This window comes from Bufo gargarizans, chromosome 4 (assembly GCF_014858855.1).
Source record: "Bufo gargarizans isolate SCDJY-AF-19 chromosome 4, ASM1485885v1, whole genome shotgun sequence".
Classification (NCBI taxonomy): domain Eukaryota; kingdom Metazoa; phylum Chordata; class Amphibia; order Anura; family Bufonidae; genus Bufo; species Bufo gargarizans.
The window spans coordinates 47340106-47359604 of record NC_058083.1 but is presented as its reverse complement, the minus strand read 5'-3'; the positions used below and the strand labels follow the sequence as shown (position 1 = coordinate 47359604).

Genomic DNA, 19499 nt, shown 5'->3' with positions numbered 1-19499 from the left:
TTTTTTGCTGAACAGATCTGGACCAGATCTGGACCCATTTATTTTCAATGGGTCCTGAAAAAAAAACGGACAGCACAATGTCAGATTTTTTTTCAGGACCCATTGAAAATGAATGGGTCCAGATCTGGTCCAGATCTGTTCAGCAAAAAACGGAACAGATCAGGAAAGAAACTACGGACGTGTGAATTGACCCTTACTCCTCTGATGCCGTGATCAGTGTTGATCGAGGCATCTGAGGGATGAAATGACAGGGTTTTTACACTTTGAGTCCCTGATGAGAAAAGTAAGAAAAGAGCATTACAAATGTTTTTTGTCGTTCCAGGAGCTGACTTACCTGCTGGTAAAAGTAAAGTAACGTCGTCTTGTCCTTCTTGAAGCTTTCTATGTAATTATCTGGCAGATAGCGGATCCTGAGATCATATCTAGAAATTAAGACGGGAATATTCAATACAAGTCATGTGACATAGCGGGATCCTCGGCATACGGCCGTCTCCATGGTTTCTTTACGGGTGACCCCCCCTCCCGCATGCTGCTTCTCCCACATCAGTAGTATGAAGCTTCAGTCCCGAATCGGCAGGGACTGCCTGTCCTTAATTTTCAAAGACAGTCCCGCCAGGCTGTCCTGGACCAAAAACGAATGGATCTTCTGTAAGCCCCACCCATAAGTGGGCAGTCACTGTGTGTTTGGGGCGGGGCTTACTGAATTTACCACCTATAATGCAGGTAACCACGCGGATTCACCACGGATTTCAGCTCCGTAGGAGAAAGAATTGATGTCCTGCGGATTTAAAGTTCGCTCAATAGGTTAATTTCCGTGTCGATGAGATTTGTTGATACCTCATCCACTTTGCTGCTGATTTTCTGCTTTGAAAATCTGCTGCATTTCCGCTGTGTGTGAACATACTCCAAAAGAAAAAACTTTGTCTCCTGTACTAACCAATCACAGGGCAGCTTCCGTTTCGCCAGCTGCTCAGGTAAAGTAAAAGCTGTGCTGTGATTGGTTGCTGTGGGCATCATAAACTGTTTTCCAATTTAATAAATCTGCCCCAGAGCAGGGCCTCAGTTATCTGACAGGAAAACGACCAATCACAGCACAGCTTTCATTTTACCTGAGCACTTAGTGAAATAAAAGCTGCACTCTGATTGGTCGCTATAGGCAACAAGGCTGATCTAGCCTCTTCCTCAGGGGTAGAACACCCCATCTTCTAAAATTATTAAAGGGGTCCTCTGATTTTATCTTACATCGTGAGGCCTAAGATCAGCTATCATCAACTGGTCAATGCATTAAATCTTTTAAAGTCCCCCCTCAAAATCAGGGGAGCGCATTTGGCTATTTTCGGATGTCCCATAGCAGTAAATGGAGAAACCGCTGTGCGCGCAGTGTGCTCTCCATACACGCAAACCGCCATTTTTTAGACATTAGCGGGGTCCCAGAGGTGGATATTTATGGCTCATCCTATCAAAATCCCATAAATGGCCCAACCCCTAATAGAGGGGGCCCCGATTCAGGATTCTCACCTATTAGAGCAGATACAAAGAGAGTCTCTGTCTCTGGAGGACCCGACCTGACCATGACTTCCATGAGAACCATGTAATGCTTTGTTTCACCTGTGGTGGCGCTGCAGAGAAATATAACTGTTCCCAGCAGATTAAACCTCAATGTCCTTGATTTTTTTGTCAGGGACCCTTCTAACTCAAAAAAGCATTGTCCAAAGTGGACAACCCCTTTAAGAACATTTGAGAGACCCCCATAGTTCGTAGATCACCTGTCATTTGCTCAGTATATTAACATTTTATTCCAAATAACTGAGAATTGTCTGGTTACTGTGTATTACCACATGACCACGGACAATATGGACCCTTTCCTGGAGACCATGTCACAACCTCTCATGTGTCACCGCTGGATTTCACTTCTGCTCCGTCAGTTTCTGTTTATTTCTTAGAAACTTCTACAAATATACAGCGAATGGCCTAAAAAATCTGCATTATGTAAAATTATATTCCTTCCCTTTACTGAAGACCAGGAAGACCAGGATGAACTGTCGTATAGCTCAGTGCGATTCATCCGTGACTGCCCGAAGTTATAGACAACAATAATCATCGTCTTGAGGTTTACCTCCACTCTGCCTCTAGATGGAGACACTCGTACTTTTCCTGCACCTCTCCTACTGTCAGGTCGGGGTGAAGCCAGTGGATCTCATCAGATTTCAGGTGCTTGAGCCGCAGGCCGTAACACTCCACATGTTGGATGTCTGGACCGATCCGGCCGCTCAGGAGGATGGAACTGATGATCTCCTGTGTACAGATAGACAGGCATTACGTCACAAATCACCCATGGAAACCCAGCATGACCTAGGACATAGCTTATTGACAAAGTTCTGGTCAACCTCAAGGCTGAGATTTTAGATGTCTCTTTTTACCAGCTGAATAAGGTTCTCCTGTTCTCGTTGAGTTCTTCACAAACCAAATCGAGATCAGCACATGCATTGTTGTTAGTGAATACCATATAGACATGCCAGGAGATGACATTATTGGAGTCCACATCTAGAATTCCTCTCATCATAGTCTACAAAAAGTAGCAGGGGCACAACATAGAAGGCCCCAACTTGGCGGATTTCCTAAAATTCAGTCTAATCGAGAAAAATGTGGACATAGGCTACATCAAAGAAGTTTTACCCCATTTATGCCCAAAAAACAGACTGCTCCCTGAAAAGGTCCACCCTGAACAGGATCCTTGCCTGGTTTGAAATTAGAAAACCCAAGAACCGTTAATGTCCCTCAAGAAAAGCCCCAATGGCCACCCCAACTCAGCGTGCTTCCCTTACAATAAGGTTGTTCAGAAGAGTCAAAGGATGTGGATGGTTGGGGGGACAAGGTAGTGAGATGAGCCGCAGCTCTCATTGTAACCTGTATTGTGCCTGGAATAATACTAGAGTACAGTACCTGTGCTGACGTAAATCCTAAAAGTGTCCCACCACAGTGGTAGACCATAGATGGCACCAAGACTAAGTTAGTTTACCAATGCCTTGCTAAAGGATCCTGCTTTGTCAGATGTCGATACTAGAAGTATACTTGAATTTAGTGACTTTTACATCCCCCCGTCCCCCCAAAAATAAAACCAGACTTTGAGCCAGGGTGTGTGTCCTTTCTGATGCAGCTGTCTCCCTGTAAGGGTCCATTCACACATCCGTATGTGTTTTCCGGATCCGCAAATTGCAGATCCGCAAAACACGGACACCGGCAATGTGCCTTCCGCATTTTGCGGACCGCACATCACCAGCACTCTCATAGAAAATGCCTTTTCTTCTCCGTCATTGTGGACAAGAATAGGACATGTTCTATTTTTTGGCTGAACAGAAGTGCGGATCCGCAAATGCCGATGTGGACAGCACATTCCGGCCCCATTGAAAATTAATATGTCTGCACCTGTTCCGCAAAATTGCAGAACAGATGCGGACCCATTTTGCGGACGTGTGAATGGACCCTAACTACCACAGCTTCTGACAGAACAAAAAGAAGGAAAAGAACAAACAGCAGGTGGCGCTATACAGATTGATTTTATTAAATAACTCAGCGGCTATGCTAAATTTTTAATTACATGTAATTACAAAAGTATTCAGACCCAGGTGCTTGTTTGAAAAATATAGAATATGTGTTATGACACAACCCCTTTAAGCATTATGGATAACAGCATACATGTCATAGAAGCAGACTGTTTAGCTTGGAGAGAGGAGGCCCCACCTTGGTTTGTCCTGACTACTGAGTGGAAAGAATGTATGCAGGACTCCCATCCCCAGAGGATCTAAATTGCATTGGACCATTTTCTGGCAACCATTGGTGACATTTTGTGACATGAGCGAGCGTGACAGATACAAATCAAAGGCAGACATATTTTGGCTGTTGCATCTGTCAGCAGTTTTGTTCCTATGACACTGGCTGACCTGTTACATGTGCGCTTGGCAGCTGAAGGCGTCTGTGTTGGTCCCATGTTCAGATGTGCTCATATTGCTGAGAAAAATTTAGTTTTTCTATATGCAAATCAGCCTCTAGGGGGCATTTTAACTTTTGCATGCATTGACCCCTTCACCTCTCTAGACCACCCTTAACTCCTTTATCAACCTAGACCACCAGGGTTATCACCATGAAACCCTTCACCACTCTAGATCCTCAGGGTGACCAGGGATCAGCAACCTTCGGCATTCCTCCCGCTGCTGTGAAACTACAACTCCCAGCATGCAAACATGCTCGGCTGCTCTTCTAAGTCCCATAGAAGTGAAATGAAGCATTCTGGGAGTTGTAGTTTCTGACCAGCTGGAGTTCCGGAGGTTGCTGATCCCTGCTGTAGACCATGAGGTTATTATTGTGAACCACTTCAATACTCTTGACCATTGGGGTTATAACCATTCATTTTTTTCATCTACCTGGACCAGGGGTCAGCAACCTCCGGCACTCCAGCTGTTGTGAAACTACAACTCCCAGCATGCTCCACTCACTTCTATGGGAGTTCTGAGAACAGCCAAGCAAGTGTGCATGCTGGGAGGTTGCTGATTATTGTTAACCCCTTCAAAACTCTAGACCACCAAGGTTGTTGCCATTATTTCTTTCCACCGCTATAGACCACCAGGATAACTGCAAATAATCCCACCTCTATACCACTAGGGTTATTATTATTAACCCCTTCACCACATTAGATCAACAGTGTATTATTATGTATTTCAACCCCCTACAACTCTCAAGACCAACAGGTTATTACCTTACCTTAAATCTCTTGATCAATGTATACCACCAGAGGTTATTACCTATAATCTCTTCACCACTATAGATTACCAGGGTTATTATATTTAACCCTTTCACCTCTGTAGACCACCAGAGTATCATCATTAACACCTTCACTTTTCTAGACCATCAGGTTGATAACATTAAACCTTTTAACCCTAGACCACTCGGGTTATTACCATTGATACCTTTACCACTCTAAACTACGAGAGATATCATCTTTAATCTCTTCACCACTCTAGATCACCAGGGTTATTATAACTCTAGACCACTACTATAGACAACTAGGGTAATTACCAATAATCCCCTTTCTATGCCACAATCACTAACCTATTCACCACTCTAGACCACCAGGGTTATCATTGTTGAACTCTAGACCACTACTATACTTTTCTATGCCACAATCACTAGCCCATTCACCACTCTAGACCACCAGGATTATGCCAATCTCTTCACCACATTAGACCACCATGGTTATACCCATTTTATTTATTTATTATTAACTCCTTAACCAACATAAACCAGTTTACAGGCTAGGGCAGCGCTAAAGCCCGCCCATTAGTGCCGCTGACATCACAGGGCTCACTGCTAGGCAGAAGCCTCCGTCTAGCAGTCCCTATGGAGAGTCCCACTGGATCTCCTGAAAATGCCTTTGCCCTGCGCATGGAATGCTCAGATGCTCATATCAGGGTAGCCGGAGGGTTGAGGACGGGGATATGTCCCCATTAAAATCCATGAATATTAGGTGTTAGAAGCTGTGGCCAGTGGCCAGCATCCTGGTGGTATAAAGCCTGGTCCTTCTAGTAAGGTCATGGCCAGCATCCTGGTGGTATAAAGCCAGGTCCTTGTAGTAAGGTCATGGCCAGCATCCTGGTGGTATAAAGCCTGGTCCTTCTAGTAAGGTCATGGCCAGCATCCTGGTGGTATAAAGCCAGGTCCTTCTAGTAAGGTCATGGCCAGCATCCTGGTGGTATAAAGCCAGGTCCTTCTAGTAAGGTCATGGCCAGCATCCTGGTGGTATAAAGCCAGGTCCTTGTAGTAAGGTCATGGCCAGCATCCTGGTGGTATAAAGCCTGGTCCTTCTAGTAAGGTCATGGCCAGCATCCTGGTGGTATAAAGCCAGGTCCTTCTAGTAAGGTCATGGCCAGCATCCTGGTGGTATAAAGCCTGGTCCTTCTAGTAAGGTCAAATTTCATGTTTCACATCTTACATCAGAAAGCGGGAGGGGGCAAAAAAACATAAAATGCTATGATCACCTCTGACCATTCATGATGCAAAGAAACAGGCTCTCGACGCACACTCAGTCCCCTGAGATAAATTCAGTCAAGAAGAAAAGGCGGCACAGAAAAGCCCACGTTCAGCCTATGCAGGAACAGCCCACGACATGGAGACATAATGGCTCTGCGTAACTTCGCCAGCTTCTTGCATTGTGGCTTTTGGCTTAATTTCAGTCCGTAGAGAAAACGTATGAATAGGAGAGAGACGAAACTTGATAATCCTGATAAAAGGCGTAAAATCATATTTATATATACGGCGTGTTCTTTTTGTTTCCTGTCGAATGTCATAGAATAAAGATGCTGGGAGTTATACAATGGCTCGAGCAGAGCTGGGATCTGTGGGAAGGTAGAGGTGGGGGTGCACATCTCCATAATAGCAGTGTAAGACTGACAGGTGAAACAGAAAAACCCAAGAAAAAAAGACTCTTTCCTGCCAGCTCTCCGGAGATCGACAGAGTTGGGTACCGGTGGCCATCAAACCTGGAGAAATTCTGACTGTAGAAGTCCTGGTGGAGAGTATTGATGACCATCACACTGACCGTTTGGGACTTAGGGATGTCCCGAGGGTCCATGACCAGAATTGAAGCCCCCTTAAGATTTAGCTGCTAATCCTGTCTACAATGCTTGGCCAACGACCTTCAAAGGGCTTGTCTCACTTCAGTAACTAGCATTTATCATGTAGAGAAAGGTAATACAAGCCACTTGTTATTATCCATATTGCTTCCTTTGTTGGCTGGATTAATTTTTCTATCACATTATACACTGCTCGTTTCCATGGTTACAGAACACCCTGCAATCCATCAGTGGTGGTCGTGCTTGCACAATATAGGAATATTAGTATATTAGTAAGTGGCTTGTATTAAAGGGGTATTCCCATCTTAGACAATGGGGGCATATCGCTAGGATATGCCCCCATTGTCTGATAGGTGCAGGTCCTACCGCTGGGACCCGCACCTATATCGAGAACGGAGCGGGGAGTGCTGTGGCTGGAGGACCCCAGATTTCCCGGGGTCCGTCCACCACCAAGCGCTAATCCCCGCCTCTCCCATAGAAGTGAATGGGAGCGTGCCGCGCATGCGCAGCCCATGCTCCCATTAATTTCTATGGGGCAGATGGCAATAGCTGAGCCAGCGCTCGGCTATTTTCAGCGGCCCTATAGAAATTAATGGAGGGCAGCTGCCCATGCGCAGTGCGCTCTCCTTCACTTTCAGGGCTCCGTTCTCGATGTAGGTGCGGGTCCTAGTGGTGGGACCCGCACCTATAAGACAATGGGGGCATATCCTAGCCATATTCCCCCATTGTCTGAGATGAGAAAACCTCTTTAACTTTCTCTACATGATAAATGCAACTTACTGAAGTGAGAACCCCTTTAAGACCTTAATTCCCGGGGACCAAATCTCACTAAACAATGAGACTTTTTGTTTTCCCTTTTAAGCTGTTGCAAAACTACAGCTACCAATTGCCCTGGACAGGCTGTAGCATTATGGGAGTTGTAGGTTTTGCAACAGCTGGAAAGCAAGAATTTTGGGACCATTGATGTACTGTATATGGTTCCTGTTGTGTGGCATGAATGTCCACCCAACTTTTTAACTTCTGAACAGTTTTTGTCCCAGTTGGTGGCTAGGAACATAACAGTAGTCAGTCTTCATTGTTAATGGCCAAACGGCACCTTTAAACAGGGGCTGTACCCACTTCCCCAACCCTAGTGCTCTTCAGTTACACAGGTGGGAGCCCTTCTTCTGCCATCTGCTTTTCCTCCTTTTCCACATCATCTAATATGGATGACAATATGTCATCAGGAACATCACCTCCTTTCTCTGCATCTTGCTCAGTTTTATAGGACATGGAGACTTTGAAGGATGATTTAGAATAATTAAAGCCAGCAAAATAAGACGATGGTCATCATTAAGACCTGACCCCGCTATGGGGTGCAGACTGGAGGGTATTGGTTGGCACGCTGGCACTGGAATAATAAAGGCCTTTAATTCTTATACCATCTTATTGGTATTGAATTACATATAAATCAAGATTGGTTATACCAGCGCACAACGTAGTGTGTGGCGGTATATAATCACACCCAAATATTACTGAATTATTTATGTGAATGAGGATTGTTAAAATATAACGTTTACTAGGTCTTTTAAAATTAGATTTTACTAATGGGTGAAAAACAACGATTATTACAACAATAATTACATGAACCTCCACAGCCAAACAAGAATTACATATACCTCTACGGATAGTGTCTCACGTTGAGATAAGAAAATGGTTTGATCTTACCACGTTTGGTGGATGCCACGGCCTGTGGAGGGTGGTTCAGGTATTCAATGATTACCAGAATCTGCGTGACCTGGGTGCTGATGTCTTAGGCAGTGTGAGTACTCCTGCAAAGCCCTATTGTGTCTTTCCTACCTACAAGTGGGCTGGGAGCTATACACACACCTGCCTAGCACACATGGAGCACCCGCCCCGACAGGGGCGACCCCATACCGAACCTTGCCCTCAGTAGGGGCCTAATCCTATTAATACCCTAATTGCACAGCCCTACACGCCATGTTTCGGTCTCAATGTCCAGACCTCATCAGGGGACTTCAACGATGTATTCAAGGGTAACTAGAAACAAATTACAAATATATACTAATTATAGATCACTAAATACTCTGAGTGGTAACTCTAAATAGGTGTATTAAAGACTCAGATTACTTGAGTTCTCATTGAAGAGGAACTATTTCCTCTTCAATGGACGATTCTACCACCAGCTCAGGGGCACTGCGATGGGTAGTCCCTGTGTGCCACCGTACGCAAACTTGTTCCTGGGCTGGTGGGAGAATACCATAGTATTCAGAGACGAATCTATGATGGAATTCCAAAGTGTTTTAAAAGGGGCACGTTTTATAGATGACGTGTTTGTCATATGGAAAGGGAGTCTGGAGGCCTTCTCTAATTGGGTCCAAGAACTTAATAAAAACGAGATAGGCCTCCACTTTACATCAGAATGTCATCCATCCAAACTCCCATTCCTTGATATCGTTGTCGGGATCGACCAAATCGGTCGTCTGGAGACCTCTATTTACCGGAAACCAACCTCCACCAATTCCCTCCTGAGGTGGGAAAGTAGCCATCCCTACCCCCTCAGGAAGGGAATACCGCGGGGTCAATACCTGCGATTAAGGAGGAACTGTTCCAGACGTTCCGATTTCATTAAACAAGCTGCAGACCTAAAAACTCGTTTTTTGGATCGGGATTACCCGGCAGGTGTATTAACACCAGCGTATCAAATGGCACTGAACAGGGATAGAGCGTCACTACTTACCCCCCGGAAGGAGGCCCCACCACCCGCTGGCGGAAATGAAAATAGGGAGATCCGCCCCATAAGTACATACAATGGTTGTTCCTCTGCTATTAGAGAAATTATCTCTAAACATTGGCACGTCTTACGGATGGACCAAGACATTTGTAAGGTCATAAAGAAGCACCCCAGCATTACCTATAGGCGTGGTAGAAGCATCCGTGATCTCATGGTGCATAGCCACTATACACCAGTGGCCCAAAAGAAAACATGGCTTGAAAGAGGCATCAGTGGCAATTTTAAATGCGGAGGTTGCGTGGCGTGCCCCTTTATGACCAAGACAAAAATATTTAGGAGTAACAACACAGGCAAAAGTTACACAATACAAGATTTCATCAATTGTAGAAGCACTGGTGTAATCTATAAAATCACATGCATTTGTGGCATAGAATATATCGGTAAGACAATCAGAGAACTGAGGAGGAGGATAGGAGAGCATGTCGGCGACGTCAAAAATCGGAGAGACACACCTGTGTCACGACATGTAAATACTGAACATGACGGAAAACCCGACTGCCTTTCCTTTACGGGAATTGAAAGAATTAAGTCGGGAATTAGACGGGGGGATGTGGACAGGAGGATCCTCCAATGTGAAGCAAAATGGATCTTTTACTTGAAAACTGTCCACCCCTTCGGGCTAAACGAACAAGAAAATTATAGTTGCTTCTTATGAGTGCTGTGCTGTCAAAACAAAATATAATATAGTATACCACCTGCTCTGTAGGGTTAATCCACGCGTACATCAAGCGTAGGGTAGGTATAAATATTAGCATAGCACTGCCAGTAAAACATATTTTATCCCGGATTTTGTCGGCGCGATTATACCGGGATCAAGGCTTGTGCTTGGTCATTCTGTCAGATTAATATCCTAGTTTCATTCATATTTGCGATTGAGCAATACTAAAAGAGCAGGCAAGTAGGGATGAGCGAACTCGAACTGTATAGTTCGGGTTCGTACCGAATTTTGGGGTGTCCGTGACACGGACCCGAACCCGGACATTTTCGTAAAAGTCCGGGTTCGGTGTTCGTCGCTTTCTTGGTGCTTTTGTGACGCTTTCTTGGCGCTTTTTGACGCTTTCTTGGCGCTTTTTGAAAGGCTGCAAAGCAGCCAATCAACAAGCGTCATACTACTTGCCCCAAGAGGCCGTCACAGCCATTCCTACTATTGGCATGGCTGTGATTGGCCAGAGCACCATGTGACCCAGCCTCTATTTAAGCTGGAGTCACATAGCGCCGCCCGTCACTCTGCTCTGATTAGCGTAGGGAGAGGTTGCGGCTGCGACAGTAGGGCGAGATTAGGCAGATTAACTCCTCCAAAGGACTTGATTAACTGATCGATCTGCAGCTGTGGATCATTGAGCTGCTGATCCTCAATTGCTCACTGTTTTTAGGCTGCCCAGACCGTTTGTCAGTCACATTTTTCTGGGGTGATCGGCGGCCATTTTGTGTCTTGTGGTGCGCCAGCACAAGCTGCGACCAAGTGCATTTAACCCTCAATGGTGTGGTTGTTTTTTGGCTAAAGCCTACATCAGGGTGAAGCTGTCACACCAAGTGCATTTAACCAGCAATAGTCTGTTTATTTTTTGGCCATATACTAAATCAGGGGCAAGCTGCGCCCGTCACCAAGTGCATTTATCCCTCAATGGTGCGTTTGTTTTTTGGCTAAAGCCTACATCAGGGTGAAGCTGTCACACCAAGTGCATTTAACCAGCAATAGTCTGTTCATTTTTTGGCCATATACTACATCAGGGGCAAGCTGCGCCCGTCACCAAGTGCATTTAACCCTCAATGGTGCGTTTGTTTTTTGGCTAAAGCCTACATCAGGATGAAGCTGTCACACCAAGTGCATTTAACCAGCAATAGTCTGTTTATTTTTTGGCCATATACTACATCAGGGGCAAGCTGCGCCCGTCACCAAGTGCATTTAACCCTCAGTAGTGTGGTTGGTCAAGCTATCACACCAAGTGCATTTAAAGGGCTTCTGTCACCCCACTAAAGTGATATTTTTTTTTTGGGCTAGTGAAATTAGTTATATTGCGATATATCACAATATAATTGTGTCACTTACTTTGATCCAGCAGTTTCTTCAAAAAACAAAGTTTTATCATATGTAAATTCGGTCTCTAACAGCAAGTAGGGCGGCTACTTGCTGCTAGCTGCTGCAGAAATCCGCCCTCTCGTCGTGTTGATTGACAGGGCCAGCCGGGATCTCCTCCTCCGGCCAGCCCTGTCGGCATTTCAAAAATCGCGCGCCTCTGTGGATTCGGCGCAGGCGCTCTGAGATGAGGAGGCTCGTCTCCTCAGAACTCCCTCAGTGTGCCTGCGCCGATGACATCACCGAAATAGAAGACGTCATCGGCGCAGGCACACTGAGGGAGTTCTGAGGAGACGAGCCTCCTCATCTCAGAGCGCCTGCGCCGAATCCACAGAGGCGCGCGATTTTTGAAATGCCGACAGGGCTGGCCGGAGGAGGAGATCCCGGCTGGCCCTGTCAATCAACACGACGAGAGGGCGGATTTCTGCAGCAGCTAGCAGCAAGTAGCCGCCCTACTTGCTGTTAGAGACCGAATTTACATATGATAAAACTTCGTTTTTTGAAGAAACTGCTGGATCAAAGTAAGTGACACAATTATATTGTGATATATCGCAATATAACTAATTTCACTAGCCCAAAAAAAAAATATCACTTTAGTGGGGTGACAGAAGCCCTTTAACCAGCAATAGTCTGTTCATTTTTTGGCCATATACTACATCAGGGGCAAGCTGCGCCCGTCACCAAGTGCATTTAACCCTCAGTAGTGTGGTTGGTCAAGCTGTGACACCAAGTGCATTTAATCAGCAATAGTCTGTTCATTTTTTGGCCATATACTACATCAGGGGCAAGCTGCGCCCGTCACCAAGTGCATTTAACCAGCAATAGTGTGGTTATTTTTTGGCCATATCCCAGTCTAATTCTGTCACTAAATCCATACCGGTCACCCAGCGCCTAAATACTAGGCCTCAAATTTATATCCCGCTAAATCTCTCGTTACCGCTGTCCTGTTGTGGCTGGGAAAGTTATTTAGTGTCCGTCAAAGCACATTTTCTGTTCTGGGTTGAAGTACAATTCCCAATTTAGCAATTTAAAAATTTAGTGGTTTCTGCTGTATCAGAGCTATTTGAAATCTATCCCTAAAAGGGTATATAATATTCAAGGTGCACATAGGGTCATTCAGAATAACTTCACACACCCGCTACTGTGCATTTCCAAGTCTAATTCTGTCACTAAATCCATACCGGTCACCCAGCGCCTAAATACTAGGCCTCAAATTTATATCCCGCTAAATCTCTCGTTACCGCTGTCCTGTTGTGGCTGGGAAAGTTATTTAGTGTCCGTCAAAGCACATTTTTTGTTCTGGGTTGAAATACAATTCCCAATTTAGCAATTTCATAATTTAGTGGTTTCTGCTATATCAGAGCTATTTGAAATCTATCCCTAAAAGGGTATATAATATTCAAGGTGCACATAGGGTCATTCAGAATAACTTCACACACACACGCTACTGTGTATTTCCAAGTCTAATTCTGTCACTAAATCCATACCGGTCACCCAGCGCCTAAATACTAGGCCTCAAATTTATATCCAGCTGAATTTGAATACAATACATTGGGCCAAATAATATTTTTGTTGTTGTGGTGAACCATAACAATGAGGAAAACATCTAGTAAGGGACGCGGACGTGGACATGGTCGTGGTGGTGTTAGTGGACCCTCTGGTGCTGGGAGAGGACGTGACCGTTCTGCCACATCCACACATCCTAGTGTACCAACTACCTCAGGTCCCAGTAGCCGCCAGAATTTACAGCGATATATGGTGGGGCCCAATGCCGTTCTAAGGATGGTAAGGCCTGAGCAGGTACAGGCATTAGTCAATTGGGTGGCCGACAGTGGATCCAGCACGTTCACATTATCTCCCACCCAGTCTTCTGCAGAAAGCGCACAGATGGCGCCTGAAAACCAACCCCATCAGCAGGGCCGGTGCAAGGATTTTTGCCAACACAAGCGAAGCTACATTTTGGCGCCCCCCCCCCCCCCCCATGGCACATCGCCCCCCCCCCCCGTCCGGACCTGGCCCCATCCCATGAGCACCCCCTATTGTGTCACATTCCCCCCCCCCCGCCCCCCCGCCCCGGCCTATTGACAATAGGGGGTAATAATATGATCATGGATGGGGCCAGGGACGTCCAGGCGGGGGAATGATGTGCCATGGGGGGGGGGGGGGGAGAAATGTGACACAATAGACTATTGTGTCACATTTCTACCCCCCATTGCACTTAATCCCTCCCCAGCCCGGACAGCCCTGGCGCCATCCATGATCACATCGTTACCCCTTACTGTGTCACATTTTAACCCCCCCCCCCCCAGCCGACCCTTCCTGGCGGCCTGGCCCCATTCCCATGTCACATACTCAGAGTACTGTACAACTGTACAGACATTTACATTGTACCCCCTCCCTCCATCATGTCACGGTCACACAAACTAGCGCCAGAGCAGAGGCGCTCAGGCTTTTAGCACGGCATTCAATGATGTGTTTAAAAAAAGTAATTACAAAACAACAATCATTAATATTGGGGGGGGGGGGCCAATATTAATGATTGTTGTTTTGTAATTACTTTTTTAAAACACATAATTGAATGCCGTGCTAAAAGCCTGAGCGCCTCTGCTCTGGCACTAGACTAGCACTTATGGCCTCATTTTATGATTTTGAAATAATTTTAAATGATCATATTAATTATTATATACAATACATTCAATTCGGAACAGTTCAAACTTCAAGTGACCTACCTTAAGTCCTGAGTCCACTCCTGACCTGCCTGACTCCTGCTGCTGCTGGCTGCCAGTGCGTCTGGTGGTCTAATCTGGCTGACGGCTGTGTGTGTCTGTGTGAGTCAGACACAACACAATCAGTCAGCTCGAGCCTCGCCTATTAGTCCCTGCCATACCCGCCGGCGGCGCAGCTTACTACCAGTCAGGCCCCCATGGCAGGCTGAGCACATGTGACCGGTGTGTTGCCGTGACTCTGAGCGGCCGACACACGCAGGCTGGGGGCGGGCGCAAGGCGGCGGCGCTGCGGCACAAATTCAATAAAGTTATAAAAAAAAAAAAAAAAAAGAAGGGCATTCATTTTTCCGCCCTGCGCAGGGCGCGCCCTAAGGCAGCCGCTTGGTCTGCCTTATGGTAGCGCCGGCCCTGCCCATCAGTCTGTCACATCACCCCCATGCATACCAGGGAAACTGTCTCAGCCTCAAGTTATGCAGCAGTCTCTTATGCTGTTTGAAGACTCCGCTAGCAGGGTTTCCCAAGGGCATCCACCTAGCCCTTCCCCAGCGGTGAAAGATATAGAATGCACTGACGCACAACCACTTATGTTTCCTGATGATGAGGACATGGGAATACCACCTCAGCATGTCTCTGATGATGACGAAACACAGGTGCCAACTCCTGCGTCTTTCTGCAGTGTGCAGACTGAACAGGAGGTCAGGGATCAAGACTGGGTGGAAGACGATGCAGGGGACGATGAGGTCCTAGACCCCACATGGAATGAAGGTCGTGCCACTGACTTTCACAGTTCGGAGGAAGAGGCAGTGGTGAGACCGAGCCAACAGCGTAGCAAAAGAGGGAGCAGTGGGCAAAAGCAGAACACCCGCCGCCAAGAGACTCCGCCTGCTACTGACCGCCGCCATCTGGGACCGAGCACCCCAAAGGCAGCTTCAAGGAGTTCCCTGGCATGGCACTTCTTCAAACAATGTGCTGACGACAAGACCCGAGTGGTTTGCACGCTGTGCCATCAGAGCCTGAAGCGAGGCATTAACGTTCTGAACCTGAGCACAACCTGCATGACCAGGCACCTGCATGCAAAGCATGAACTGCAGTGGAGTAAACACCTTAAAACCAAGGAAGTCACTCAGGCTCCCCCTGCTCCCTCTTCTGCTGCTGCCGCCTCGGCCTCTTCCTCCGCCTCTGGAGGAACGTTGGCACCTGCCGCCCAGCAAACAGGGGATGTACCACCAACACCACCACCACCACCTCCGTCACCAAGCGTCTCAACCATGTCACACGCCAGCGTTCAGCTCTCCATCTCACAAACATTTGAGAGAAAGCGTAAATTCCCACCTAGCCACCCTCGATCCCTGGCCCTGAATGCCAGCATTTCTAAACTACTGGCCTATGAAATGCTGTCATTTAGGCTGGTGGACACAGACAGCTTCAAACAGCTCATGTCGCTTGCTGTCCCACAGTATGTTGTTCCCAGCCGCCACTACTTCTCCAAGAGAGCCGTGCCTTCCCTGCACAACCAAGTATCCGATAAAATCAAGTGTGCACTGCGCAACGCCATCTGTAGCAAGGTCCACCTAACCACAGATACGTGGACCAGTAAGCACGGCCAGGGACGCTATATCTCCCTAACTGCACACTGGGTAAATGTAGTGGCAGCTGGGCCCCAGGCGGAGAGCTGTTTGACGCACGTCCTTCCGCCGCCAAGGATCGCAGGGCAACATTCTTTGCCTCCTGTTGCCACCTCCTCCTTCTCGGCTTCCTCCTCCTCTTCTTCCACCTGCTCATCCAGTCAGCCACACACCTTCACCACCAACTTCAGCACAGCCCGGGGTAAACGTCAGCAGGCCATTCTGAAACTCATATGTTTGGGGGACAGGCCCCACACCGCACAGGAGTTGTGGCGGGGTATAGAACAACAGACCGACGAGTGGTTGCTGCCGGTGAGCCTCAAGCCCGGCCTGGTGGTGTGCGATAATGGGCGAAATCTCGTTGCAGCTCTGGGACTAGCCAATTTGACGCACATCCCTTGCTTGGCGCATGTGCTGAATTTGGTGGTGCAGAAGTTCATTCACAACTACCCCGACATGTCAGAGCTGCTGCATAAAGTGCGGGCCGTCTGTTCGCGCTTCCGGCGTTCACATCCTGCCGCTGCTCGCCTGTCTGCGCTACAGCGTAACTTCGGCCTTCCCGCTCACCGCCTCATATGCGACGTGCCCACCAGGTGGAACTCCACCTTGCACATGCTGGACAGACTGTGCGAGCAGCAGCAGGCCATAGTGGAGTTTCAGCTGCAGCACGCACGGGTCAGTCGCACTGCGGAACAGCACCACTTCACCACCAATGACTGGGCCTCCATGCGAGACCTGTGTGCCCTGTTGCGCTGTTTCGAGTACTCCACCAACATGGCCAGTGGCGATGACGCCGTTATCAGCGTTACAATACCACTTCTATGTCTCCTTGAGAAAACACTTAGGGCAATGATGGAAGAGGAGGTGGCCCAGAAGGAGGAGGAGGAGGAAGAGGGGTCATTTTTAGCACTTTCAGGCCAGTCTCTTCGAAGTGACTCAGAGGGAGGTTTTTGGCAACAGCAGAGGCCAGGTACAAATGTGGCCAGACAGGGCCCACTACTGAAGGACGAGGAGGACGAGGATGAGGAGGAGGTGGAGGAGGATGAGGATGAAGCATGGTCACAGCGGGGTGGCACCCAACGCAGCTCGGGTCCATCACTGGTGCGTGGCTGGGGGGAAAGGCAGGACGATGACGATACGCCTCCCACAGAGGACAGCTTGTCCTTACCCCTGGGCAGCCTGGCACACATGAGCGACTACATGCTGCAGTGCCTGCGCAACGACAGCAGAGTTGCCCACATTTTAACCTGTGCGGACTACTGGGTTGCCACCCTGCTGGATCCACGCTACAAAGACAATGTGCCCACCTTACTTCCTGCACTGGAGCGTGATAGGAAGATGCGCGAGTACAAGCGCACGTTGGTAGACGCGCTACTGAGAGCATTCCCAAATGTCACAGGGGAACAAGTGGAAGCCCAAGGCCAAGGCAGAGGAGGAGCAAGAGGTCGCCAAGGCAGCTGTGTCACGGCCAGCTCCTCTGAGGGCAGGGTTAGCATGGCAGAGATGTGGAAAACTTTTGTCAACACGCCACAGCTAACTGCACCACCACCTGATACGCAACGTGTTAGCAGGAGGCAACATTTCACTAACATGGTGGAACAGTACATGTGCACACCCCTCCACGTACTGACTGATGGTTCGGCCCCATTCAACTTCTGGGTCTCTAAATTGTCCACGTGGCCAGAGCTAGCCTTTTATGCCTTGGAGGTGCTGGCCTGCCCGGCAGCCAGCGTTTTGTCTGAACGTGTATTCAGCACGGCAGGGGGCGTCATTACAGACAAACGCAGCCGCCTGTCTACAGCCAATGTGGACAAGCTGACGTTCATAAAAATGAACCAGGCATGGATCCCACAGGACCTGTCCGTCCCTTGTCCAGATTAGACATTAACTACCTCCCCTTAACCATATATTATTGTACTCCAGGGCACTTCCTCATTCAATCCTATTTTTATTTTCATTTTACCATTATATTGCGAGGCTACCCAAAGTTGAATGAACCTCTCCTCTGTCTGGGTGCCTGGGCCTAAATATATGCCAATGGACTGTTACAGTGGTGGCTGACGTGAAGCCTGATTCTCTGCTATGATATGAAGACTGATTCTCTGCTGACATGAAGACAGATTCTCTGTTACGGGACCTCTCTCCTCTGCCTGGGTGCTCGGCCTAAATATATGCCAATGGACTGTTGCAGTGGTGGCTGACGTTAAGCCTGATTCTCTGCTATGACATGCAGACTGATTCTCTGCTGACATGAAGACAGATTCTCTGTTACGGGACCTCCCTCCTCTGCCTGGGTGCTGGGCCTAAATATATGACAATGGACTGTTGCAGTGGTGGCTGACGTGAAGCCTCATTCTCTGCTATGACATGCAGACTGATTCTCTGCTGACATGAAGACAGATTCTCTGTTACGGGACCTCTCTCCTCTGCCTGGGTGCCGGGGCCTAAATATCTGAGAATGGACTGTTCCAGTGGTGGGTGACGTGAAGCCAGATTCTCTGCTATGGGACCTCTCTCCAATTGATTTTGGTTAATTTTTATTTATTTAATTTTTATTTTAATTCATTTCCCTATCCACGTTTGTTTGCAGGGGATTTACCTACATGTTGCTGCCTTTTGCAGCCCTCTAGCTCTTTCCTGGGCTGTTTTACAGCCTTTTTAGTGCCGAAAAGTTCGGGTCCCCATTGACTTCAATGGGGTTCGGGTTCGGGACGAAGTTCGGATCGGGTTCGGATCCCGAACCCGAACATTTCCGGGATGTTCGGCCGAACTTCTCGAACCCGAACATCCAGGTGTTCGCTCAACTCTACAGGCAAGCTATCAATTGCAGCGTATGGGCCTTGCAGATGCTAGCTGGGCAGTTGCCAAGCAACCGGTGATGCTCAGACGCAGGCCCTGATCTCACTTCCGGTGAGCCCGCACCATGTGATGCCAGCTTCCGGTCCGGTGGAACGCACGCGAGCGGCGTGCGTTCCACAGACTATTCCAGATACTATGGCCGTTGCGGACAGGTGAGACGGTTAATCGGGGGGCGTACATGTACCGGGAGGTGGGGTATATAAAGAGGTGGACAGCAACCAACAATTGCTCACCCAGATGACCATTTTGGGTGAGACAGACAGCTTACATGGGACACTTCCCATGTCATGGCGTGGATATGACCCATTGAATATCCAGAGTGGAAGTACGAGGCTAAACATTACCTTCTTCTTTCAGTAAGTAATCTGAGTCTTTAATACACCTATTTAGAGTTACCACTCAGAGTATTTAGTGATCTATAATTAGTATATATTTGTAATTTGTTTCTAGTTACCCTTGAATACATAGTTGATATCCCCTGATGAGGTCTGGACATTGAGACCGAAACATGGCGTGTAGGGCTGCGCAATTAGGGTATTAATAGGATTAGGCCCCTACTGAGGGCAAGGTTCGGTATGGGGTCGCCCCTGTCGGGGCGGGTGCTCCATGTGTGCTAGGCAGGTGTGTGTATAGCTCCCAGCCCACTTGTAGGTAGGAAAGACACAATAGGGCTTTACAGGAGTACTCACACTGCCTTAGACATCAGCACCCAGGTCACGCAGATTCTGGTAATCATCGAATACCTGAACCACCCTCCACAGGCCGTGGCATCCACCAAACGTGGTAAGATCA

At 47.8% G+C, this 19499-nt stretch overlaps 1 protein-coding gene across 1 annotated transcript in view; it reads right to left on the bottom strand.

Annotated features, from left to right (window-relative positions):
* PTK2B (protein tyrosine kinase 2 beta) overlaps nt 1-19499 on the bottom strand; it is a 164281-nt gene that overhangs the window by 73020 nt on the left and 71762 nt on the right. Inside the window, exons 3-4 of the mRNA XM_044292491.1 lie at nt 2117-2295; nt 335-422 (exon numbers count right to left, since the gene is read on the bottom strand). Coding sequence (XP_044148426.1) covers nt 335-422; nt 2117-2295 — 267 coding nt within the window. The remainder of the gene's footprint in view (nt 1-334; nt 423-2116; nt 2296-19499) is intronic.